This window comes from Liolophura sinensis, chromosome 7 (assembly GCF_032854445.1).
Source record: "Liolophura sinensis isolate JHLJ2023 chromosome 7, CUHK_Ljap_v2, whole genome shotgun sequence".
NCBI lineage: Eukaryota > Metazoa > Mollusca > Polyplacophora > Chitonida > Chitonidae > Liolophura > Liolophura sinensis.
In genome coordinates this window covers 2,528,926-2,540,307 of record NC_088301.1, presented here as the reverse complement: position 1 = coordinate 2,540,307, position 11,382 = coordinate 2,528,926, and the positions used below count along the sequence as shown (strand labels likewise).

Below are 11,382 nucleotides of genomic sequence, written 5' to 3'. Positions count from 1 at the left end.
TTTGGAAGATGTCACGAGGAAAGTGCAATGCCAACGATTGTATAACAGTACTACAATGATATATATTACCAAAACAGAGAGGCCCATAACAAAATCGTGTTACCGGGAAGGAAAACTGGCTTACACCAAATCGCTACAGTAAGAAATTACAGCTACAGACTTTTACAATGAAAATACAAATATACGTACATAGAACTGGAATACCTTGACCATATACACACTGAAAATAAAACGTTAGATTGACCAACACTGTGTACAGTTAAACAGCCACATACAAGTATCGACATTTACGTTTCATGAGAAAATTAAGAGTAATAAATGGAACATTGACTTTATACTTACACACAACGCAAAATGTTATATTCTCACACATACGTATATAAAAATTATAATATGCTATAATGCATTACAAAATTTTGTGACACTCTACAAAAGGAATTTCACAGAAATAGATCCCTGAGTTACAGAATTCATCCATTAGCTACCAGGTGTATAGGACGTCCTCCTATTTGAGGGAGTCTCTCTGACTCCATGTGAAGCAAATGTGAATACTTGAATCATTTTACGCACATAATAACACGGTAATTCCACTGGCATCTTGTGGAGTAAAAACTGTGAAACAAATATTCCATATAATAGATAAAAGTCAGCGTGGAGCTGGCCACCTGTTCAAGGGAAATAACTCCTGACAAACTGGTTCTCAAACAAACGTCCTGTAAGAGCACAAGTTACACTATTGTTGTTGAAATCCTTGCATATAAAAGATTGCTTAGATTCTTATACTGAGCAGAAAAAATCCCACGAACGAACACAATGCCTTGTCTAGTGTCTTACCAGGTTAAGGCCTCACTGCGATACATCACACACCATGTGTAGTGTTTCAAGAGGTTAATTTAAAATAACGAATTATTAGGCCCCGCTTTAGTTTTTGGTTATGCTAAGGCCCCATAACAAAGTATTAGACACCTTTTTATAGTATTTCAGTAACCGGTAGCTTAGATCATTCAATGATGTTTCGTATTTATTACAAATGAAAAACATATGTAGAATACAATTTTGAAAACAAACAACTAGATTTAAAAATCGATCATTTTTTACGAAAGTTCCCCCTTTGAATACAAATTAATCAGTTTTGACATAAACCATGCTAAGTACTTTGGAATAAAAAATTACCTATTTTGAATTAAAAATCCATCTTTGAGAGAACTTATCCTTTCTTTTTGAAAAGGGGAACAGATTTTGAAAAAAATGATCGATTTTTCTTATAAAATTTCTGTTTGTTTCAAGACATTTTATTTCAGAAAATATTCAGATCAAGCGGTATTATTCTTCTCAGTAAACAATGGTCAAATACGACCTATTGTGCCTGTTGCCTGGTGTCTTAGCATGGTCCGATAATAAAGTATTATACCCGTGTAACAAAGTATTATAGTTTCTACACACCGGCTTTAGTGTGTAGAAAGACCTATCATGATTTGTATTAGGTGCCTCAGCAAGACAAGTCACTTAACATTTATTATACCCCTATATCAGGTACAAAATGATCTCATTAAAATGTACCCCTAAAACATCAAAAGTGTGGGCACAGAATAGGCCATTCCGCCGAAAGACAAGGCATCCTGGATCTCACATAAAACTACAGCCCAATGGAATGTTTTTTTTATCATAAGTCATCACTTAAGTTACATCATAAGTCATCCAAAAACATAGTACAACTTTTATCATAGGGAACACGACAGTAAACTGATTATAACTACCTTTCATATGTCCACAAACATGTGGGAATCTCCCTACTGCATAACAAAGTTTTATTCCACCTCACTGACAACTGCAAGCCCCAAAGATAAATCCAAATCCCACAACGTTAGCACGTCAGAAACTCTACCCAACATCCCTCCTAGGTTCAGCAAGAGATTTTAGCCCACTTCTAGAGGGAATGTCAAATAGAAGGGTTATCCACAATTATCCACAAGCTTTCGAACAGTGAGGTCGTCAATGTTGAAATCTAATCAGGGCTCTAGAGTGACAATTATTTTGTAATGATTTTAGTTATTTTATCAGAATTCTGCCCTGTACTTATCCGTTGTATGATTGGTGGTAGCAGTAAAGCTGTCAGCAGGTACGCCAGTTTTACTTCTTTTCTACAGCGCTATTCCTCTCAACAGTCACGTGTTGTCCATCAGGGAAAAGAGACTCATATGTTGGCAGTTCCGGATCAAAATATGGCCCATGAAACCGGACGGGCGGAAGATGTGTTGTGGGCGATGTGGGAGGGACACCCCTGTAATCGGCTAGGGGTAACAGCACTGACGATGGCTGGAGCTGCCGACCCACATGGTCAGAGCAGATTGCGACTGGGTCAACGTATCCGTCCCTGGTCCGTAGTTGTAATATCTCAGAGCTGTCCTCTTCAGGTCTGGACTGGGATTGAAGGCTTGACACCGGTTTAGGATGCTTAGGGTCCATACAACCTGTGACAGATTATGTTTCATTACTGGTATAAATTCAACGCGATTTCTATATAAATGGGCAAGGGTGAGAGTGAACATATAAAACTCAATTAACTAATGGGTGATGAGTGTTTGGAGTAAGTCTGTAGAAGGTCTTACGCTGACACATTTGTTCAAGTGTGACACCGCCGTAGGGCAAGCTCAGTGTTATGCCATTTTGAAGGCCAGGTAAGGAAGGTAAGTGCTCTGATACAAACTTTACCCGAGAGCACCTAAAATGGGCATGCGGAATGTTCTAGACTCATTCCTATCAAAATTACGAGCATAGCAGAAGCAGGACATTGCCCCTTGTTGGAACTGAACTTACAGTTCATGTCTTCAACAGTTTCAAAGAAAAACATCTGTGCCATTGCGAAAACACTGAACATCAAATTCAACAATTTGCAGACAAGTCAACCATGATGTTTCACATACTGAGATTTGCTTACAAACTACTCTAATTATGACAAATGCTCTTCGAAACATTGAAATAGAAAAGTGCTGCTTTCTGTTTGATTGACTTATTGATTTCTTGTAGAATTTATACATTATCAGATGATTCAACGTGATTTGACACGAGACCGTATACTCAGCAAAGGGACGGGAACAGTTATTCCAAACTGCCCTGAGGGTAAAGAACAAGGCCTTTTTTCACAATTAAACTTTGTAACTTGTAACACCTCACCCAGACATCGTCTAGGTCACAGCGACTTGAGTCCCCAGAAAAGGTTCAGAAGAAGTGATTTACCAAGTTTTATGAAAGCAGGCCAAGCCGATCGATTTTTTAAAAATCTTTGTCAAAATGAATTAAATTAAAAAATGCACGATTTTCTGCGGTCATACTTGGCAAAAGTGATATCATATTACATTAAAGAAAGAAATCATTTCCAGAGAAAAATACTGGCGCGTCTATAGCCACGTAAATGATCACAACAAACAAAAAGTAGTTTCTTCCATTATTTCCCCACCTGAATATAAGTGAAATAAACTGTACCCGAATGTCCATTTAAGTCTTATTTTGATATGTCATATTACTTTTCTTAACTGTCAACTTATGGCGTCATGTATAATTGTGGTAATTTTCGTGCTAGACGTGACGCGGGCTCCTATAGGCTGAGCCGTCAAGCCCGTCTCAGTTCAGACATCCTGTCCCAGACTAATTGGGTGAAGCGGTCGATGAAACCTGGCTAGAATGCAACCTTTCGTCAGGAGAATTGTAAGGTATCTGCCGATATCCCTAGCGGTAGACCCGCATTTGTACTCTCATGAACCTGAGCGCAGATGTATAACTGTAACATCCTTGTAACGTCCAAAAAAGAAAAGGAAATAAAACAAATACATACATAAATCTTACCCCACAAATATTTTTCAGACATAAGCAAAAGTGTCAGCCCAAGACTTTCTAGTGACTTACTCCAAACACTCCTCAACCATTAGTCAACGGAGTTTTATATATTCACTCTTCACTTGTCCATTTATACAAAAGTTTTTTAAAATTTGTCACAAGTTTCTGCTGACCTTGCCAACAGTAAGTGCATCAACGTTCATATTCTCTCTAACATCTGAGTGTTTGGGGGAAAGGTATAAGTAGATCGATTCTTTACTTTAATGCATAACAATAACGTTACAGTTACTTAGGGTATTCACAAGATATGTATTTAATTATGTGATATCTTGTACAACTGATCTTACTTATACATCTGGTACAATTGGGCAGACTAGCGTAAAGTTGGCCAAAGCTTTAAGGACGGTTTGAGTTCAATAATGGCATTAAATATTATCTTCATTCACAATCGAAACGTAAAAAACATGAAAAGTAAAATTGTTCTGAGTGTAATAGTTTAGTGTATACTTTGACTTACATGAGCAGCAACAGCACTTACAGCAACACGCTACGCAAATCAGCACCAGAACCAACAGACAAAATGTGAAAGCTCCGAGAAGACCGGCACGTTCTGCATACGACAGCTCTGGAGGCATGACCAGAAAGTACAGTTAGCGTAGACACCTGAGCAAATTTATGCGTCAGGAGTCGGAGCATAAGCCTCACGAGGTACGGTCTATTATCTCCAGAACCTATACATCTCGTAACTTGCAATCAATCTACAAACAATATCTCTTACACTAAGGCATTGTAAGCTACAGGCGCAATTGTCGTAACTTACTTTTACATGGCATGGCATAAAGTAGGTCAATCACATAACATAACGTATCACTTAATACCAGGAGAACATGCGTATGTGGATATCTGCATGAGGTACACTGTGAAAAACTACCTGTTTGTACAGGAAATAAAAGGTGACGTTAAACCACAAAACTTACGTATGTCATCCAAGCTGAGAGTTGAGCAGTTTTGTCTAATGTGCTTGTCAGTACAGTTTCCCGGAGAGTTGCACAGCACAGACGCACTGCAGTTTTTCTGAGCGCAGTTTTCTTCATCCATACCATCTGCACACTTCGAAACGCCATCGCAAGTTTCTATCACAGAAAAACAATTTCTCCCGAAATCGCATTTTCGTTCTGTCAAACTGCATACTTTACAGCCCTTTTCGTCTGTTCCATCCAGACATTTCGTAATCCCGTCGCAGGTTTCCCCGGCAGAGAAACACCGGGTGTTGTGATCACAGCTTGTCTCTTGTTGAGAACAAACTCGTTTAGCCCACAATTGCAGATCACTACAAATCCTTAACCAGTCTTTTTTTCGAATTCCAAGATGTCGCCTTAAATGTTTGTGATTTATACAGTCAACAGCTGAAATTGGAGCGGGAAAGGCAAAAGGAAATACATATTATGACACACTATCAGAAGACCGGTCAGCAATATCAGGGTAAATATGTTTTCAGCAATAATATATATATATATATATATATATATATTTTTTTTTTATTTTCATTTTTTTAAATTTATATATATATTTTTTATTTAATTTTTTTATTTTTACACCTTTCTCACTTTAAGTGTCTTTCCAGATATGCATGGAAGAATGTATCAAATCACCACACTTACCCAGCATATTGCGAAGTTTCAATTGCTCTATGAATTGTTCTTCCACAGCAATGTGAAAATCGGCAACCCACAACGAAGCCAAGCAGTAGGTCACCAAGCCTCACTAAAACTACTCCAGACGAAGTGGCTGATTTGTCATAGTTGAAAATTCAATGCAATCCACAAGTCAGGTACAGCAAAGAAAATACCTTGCACAGAAATCAATCCTCGATGAATCGTATATCACCAGCATAAATCACCTTGCACAAAGTTGACAGAACACACATTTTAGATAATAAGCAAGAAGACGTAAAAGTTCACGATAAGATATTCTTACCTAAATCGTATTTAACCAGAAAACACCTTAACCGTGTTTCACAAGTGCTGGTTATCGCACAATACTCTGTGCCGTCTACACAATCCAACGATGTTCCTGGGAGCGCTATAGCAAGCTCTGTAAAAGTCAAGAATCAGATCCCTGGATTTAAAATAAGACAACAGTAGAACAAATGTAAAGATCCAAGGACAAAGCATCCCACATGAAGTTTAAAAAGTGTGCCTTTCTATTCTAGTGATGTTGCATACCACAGATATCACAGTTCAAAATAAGCTAAAACGAGCACATTGAGACAATCGAAAGAGTTAGTTTTATACCCCATATACTCAGCTCTTTCTGACGAAGAAGACTTGTAGCCATATGTGATTAAGACACGAATGACACGACCATTTGTTTCTGGTTTGATCTAATGGCGCACACCGTCACATATAAATATCTCTGATTAAAAATTGAATTGAGGTACCAAGCACGTGTGAAAAAAAAAGGTGGCGGTTTAGGTCTGTATCCTTCCATCTTCCGAAATAAATAGGATAATATTATTTGATGTACCTCTCTGTCTCTAATGGACACAAATATGATTTCATCTAAAGGTGTAAAAAGTAACCAAAATTTGCAGAGTTTAACACATACATACCCAACACAAGAACCGAAATAAAACACAGTCTGAACCACGGGATATCTGAAATTAGTCAATAAAGGCATAAACAAAAATGGGCTGATCTTGAACCTTGAGTAAAGACGAGGTTCATGATTCACATTTGTGGGAGATATCCGGAGACCATTTCCCTATATTTCTACGAATCACATATCTCCATATACACAAAAGGATAATGGTGGGTTAGTTAGTTAGTTAGTTACTGTTTATGGGTGGAGTTCATGTCAAGCCGAAAGTTTATTTCATTTTATGTTTCTCGATTTTACCAGAAATTATGGGAAGTTAACGAAAAACTATATGCTGGTCAACCTATTTTTAAAAAGGTTGAAGGTTATCCGAACGATGTTCTAACGTAGCAGAGAAATGTATGTAGCAGTCAAAATGGTCGTTTGATTACGAATTTTTAACTTCTTGTGTGCAGCGAAATGGAACACCTGGAGTAAACCTCCAACCTCCATCTTCTGTCGTAAAGACGAAGAGGAAGAAGAGATAGCGACCTCATAGGACTAAAGCCTGTGTAGCAGCCATCCAAACCAATACAGGCCTATTCCGTTTACAGGTTTCACATAGGCCTGATAAAAAATTAATGTATTTATGACCTAAATCACTTAAACCATCTGTGATGTTCATGGAACAGAGAGAATAAAGAAAAAAATCAGATGCAAGAATGAATAATATAATTTCTTAACCCATGGAGCTGGATTACTTTGTCTCCTGTGCTCGGTTTTAGTCTTTCGCTAGTTCGATCATACTCAAACGTATTTTCTCATAATGTTTATTAAAAGGGGGGTGTATACAAAAATGGCATGAGAAAATCGATGTCCAGAACAGTCTCCCATACATTCACACGCTCAGCGATGTCGATGCTGTCTGTCCAAGCTGTGGTCCAGGTCTCTAGCACTGTGGTATAAGCTCTGCTACATGGTAATCGATACTTGGTGTGCCTACTTAATGTGCTAATCTGTGACGTGCAAACTGCAGGGCTGGTGTTATATAATGTGAGGACGGGAGGCTGCAATCGCCAAAAGATTTGTAACCGGTATCGGAAACTGGCGCCTGTCTGACACAAATAATGTACAAACAAGTTTCTTACCCAGCATCGTCTCATTGGTAAATCTTTAGTCGATTTGGCTTGATCCACAGGTATCGGACTGATGTCAGTCTGTTTTTATCTGTAACCAGACATTTAAGTACTGGTATATGGTGTTCACGTTGTCCGAGTCTCTCGTAGAATGAACGCGAGGCTGCACCACCTCACAGGTCAAGCAAATGGCAAAACATCGATATATTATGCTAATGTGGTCATTTATGTATGGTAGGCTGTTCATGCCGTATATTACCCATTACGCAACCACGTGTATTATATTACTCACTCGGCTATGGGCCGTTGACTGGGTACATAAACAACTGGATAAAACGAGAATTTCCTTCCATAGTATAGACATTTACCACTAATATGGGACAACATGTACATGTACGGTCTATAACCTGGCTGTTACGTGTTGATTTTCATGGTAATGCACCTGTGAATTAAAGAGAGTGCTTTCAGTGACTGCGGTTTGACTTGCACATGGGTATAAATGTTGGTGTACGCAAATTTCACTGATAGTCCCTACGAATTAAGTCATTTTCAGGCAAGTGATTAACTTGAGTACTCGGCGAAAACCACCCAGTTATGTGGCTGGCAAACATTCCCACTTATGAACATGTGGTTCCTTCAACTTCCAGCCTTGGGAGCGTGGTTGTTGCAACAATTAAACCATTGACGTGAACACTTAATATACATCCCTAACTGAGGTAAAATTAAATTGACAAGAGACAGGATTTTATCGGTTAACTGTGACCATTTGCCAACTATCACGTCGTCGTCGCTAGTCTGGTTTTATACTCTGCATAGTCTTTTACATGTACAATATGTTGATACTTTCCTGCCTCGTCGCTCAGCGTAAAGGGACCAACCGGGTAAGTATTGGTGAGTATGTTATCAGGGCACTATGAATGCTTGGGGCTCCGTTTCGACGCGGCGACGGCTGAAACTGGGGCCGTTTACAGCACTCTGACAATGACGATCTCGGTCAAAGCTTAAAAACTTTGCACAAGTTAAATATTTCTGACTTACGTTTATAGTTTTCTATTGTGTTGTATACTGTATTTAACTTCTTAATATGTATCTGGTAGCATTGTAGCAGTATATTGGATTAAATTGATTAAAAGCGGTATTTTTATCACAGAATATGTGACACTGTTGAGATGATTACAAACTCAGGCCGACTAAACTACTGGAGTATTCCTTCTTTGTACGGATCCCAGCTAACTCCTGACGTGCATGGCGGAAAGGGGAATATTCGTTCTTTGTATCGTGCCGAATATCGTAACATGCTCAATTTGTTTATTTATTTATTTGATTGGAGTTTTACGACGTACTGAAGAATATTTCACTACTCTCATCAATCGCATTGGTGAGAAGCGCCTGTGTCGTGTTGCACAAGCATTCTAACCTCAAGGCCACCTACCATACTTTCACAAATACAGAAATATCATCTATATTTGGTCACATGGTCTGCTACTATGTCTGTACAGAGATATGGAGCTAATCGAGCCAATAATTGCAAGTCTTATTGCGGGAAGATGTTGGGCGACTGCTTGGTTACTGGGTGTAAATAGAGGCCAATGGATATATGATAATCGGGTATGGGTTTACGGGGGAGCCCAGCGGAAACCATCGTAATTTGCCTCCAAAATTAAACCCATAAATATATGTATCGAATCGATAAAATTTAGTATTGTGCATATTGTAGTGCATTTTAACCCAGATTTAGGCATTCAGCTTAAAACATTTTGTTAATAAATTTATGAACATTGACATTTCAGACGATAACCGAGAGTGGCGTAGTGAAATAGGCCTTAGGTAGTGGTATGAGAAGATCACCTGACGCATAGGCTGAGCTGAACCAGCGAGAGTTGGCTTTGAACACGCGACTGCGTGGCCCTGTCCATTGGCCCATGAGCACAAGACATCAGTGTTTACACGTAGTTCTGATATTCTTTCCGGATCTCCGTTTCCGAAGTGGCTAGCACGCCAGCTCGATGCAATGACCCCAGGAGACTCTTACCAATCCGGCCAGTGTGAGTTCAAGTGCAGCTCATGCTGGCTTTGCTCTCCGATCGTAAGTTGAAAAATCTTCCTGCAACCTTCGGATGGTCTTGGGTTTTCCCTGGGCTCTACCCACCTTCTGACCGCAGTCATATAAGTGAAATATTCTTGAGCACAGCGTGAAAAAAACAATGAAATAAATAATAAACTATGTTTTCTTGTCAGACATGTATCGACGTACACTTTTATGCACCCGACAGAAAAGCACACCTGTACATGTTACATATATTTGATTAGAATTGACAGTTAACATCAATGTCTCATTCACATTGCAATGTAACCAGAATTCTGATCTGATAAGAATTCATCCTACAACTCCAAAGATGTCAGTCACCATTCCGATAAAGTCATGTCAGTCTTTTAACGTAAGGGGTACGATCTGCTGATCTGCTTAGCTCGTTGAAATCATCGTGTACAACCTGAAATTCCGTTTTCTCGAAAATGGCGCGGGCCTTTGGGTTTGAATATCCAACAACCAGTGGAATGTTTTGATTGCAAATCAACTCTAGACAGTGTTCCCTCAGACGAGTCCCTATACCTCGGCGTCTATATTCCTCTACCACGTACAATCCTCTCAGACAAGCAAGGCTTTCCACTCCATACTTCTGAAAAAGATCGACATTGCCAAACCTGGAGAATAAACTTTCACGTGATCGCGTATACCTCACATCTTCCGATAAAATATCTGAGTCCAACAGCCTCAAACTGTCTTGAGGCTTCACGATCACCGCGAGTTGGAACCCCACTGTTTTATGTGAAGAGCAATCAAGTGCCAGACTTGATATACCGTCATTAAGAGCGTCAGAGACGGTAAAATCAATCCACCCTAGCGCCGGCGGCAGTCCACCAGCCCGCTTCTCCATGTTGGCTATCGTGATAATGTGACATCGGTCAGCTGGGGTAAGAACCCTATATTCGATCTCTTGGTTGATATTCACTGTAAAAATAAGCCCAAAATTAGAATATATTAGGCTTTGTATACATGCAGCAAGCATGGTTGCTCTGAATGCCAGGATGTGTAGTAACGCGTGGCTTCCATTCATATAACACATTATTCACACTCCAGGGCCCTGATGAAAGAAAGTCTAGAGCAGGGGGCGTATTTATAAGGCTTGTCATAAACTGCAAGTGCGTAAAATCCCGAACTCAGAAACCGAAGCCATGGTTAGTACATTGTTTTTGTAGTAAAGGGTCAGGATGCAAGTCCTAAAATCTCTAGAGCAAAACATTTAAATTGTAGCTGTGTTTGAATTTTAGACTTAATTGTTAAGATGTTTGATAAATATTGACCCAGCTGTAGAGCATCGGGCAAGGAAATTACAATTATCAGGGGCTTGTGAGCTTCCGTCTGAAATGTAAATTTGTACCCTTGCATTTCTGTCCCTATGACGACTAGATAGATATTTTGTGAGCGTTCGCCGTAACCCTTTGTGATTTACACAGAACGCTCTCTTTGTGGACAAGGGGTTGTACAAGGTGCACACAGACGTCATTAGCAAAAAAAATGCAGAGAATAATTGGCCCCAAACATGTTCCGAAATTCAACTGCCAGACAAACTTCTGTACAATCATGAATGTAACTAAGTTGGTACATGGTCCACAATTTGTAAACAGCTTTTCTCTTACACGGCGAGTTGCTGTTAAGACATGATCGCGAAGTTTTCAGACATACTTGTACATTATGACTCCTGAAAATATCACGAAAAGTGAACATGTTCAAAAACCATGCACACTTCCGCAGAATACTGAAACACGCTTTTAC

The 11,382-nt window shown here is 39.3% G+C and overlaps 1 protein-coding gene across 1 annotated transcript; it reads right to left on the bottom strand.

Annotated features, from left to right (window-relative positions):
- Positions 1–918: 918 nt before the first annotated feature.
- On the bottom strand, positions 919–5,923 carry LOC135471674 (uncharacterized). Its single transcript, XM_064750986.1, has 4 exons — positions 5,812–5,923; positions 4,812–5,240; positions 4,352–4,459; positions 919–2,471 (listed from the first exon to the last, which is right to left on the bottom strand). The coding sequence occupies exons 2-4, from the start codon at positions 4,930–4,932 to the stop codon at positions 2,131–2,133; spliced, it is 570 nt and encodes a 189-aa protein (XP_064607056.1). The 5' UTR covers positions 4,933–5,240; positions 5,812–5,923; the 3' UTR covers positions 919–2,130.
- Between the last annotated feature and the right edge of the window lie 5,459 nt (positions 5,924–11,382).

Bases quoted from the DNA above. Each gene is read 5' to 3' on its own strand.
- LOC135471674 (XM_064750986.1), bottom strand. From the start codon at position 4,932: ATGGATGAAGAAAACTGCGCTCAGAAAAACTGCAGTGCGTCTGTGCTG. The intron at 4,460-4,811 runs GTAAGTTTTGTG...TCATGCCTCCAG, and splicing joins TCTCAGCTTGGATGACATAC to AGCTGTCGTATGCAGAACGT. The intron at 2,472-4,351 runs GTAAGTCAAAGT...AATCTGTCACAG, and splicing joins TAAGTGCTGTTGCTGCTCAT to GTTGTATGGACCCTAAGCAT.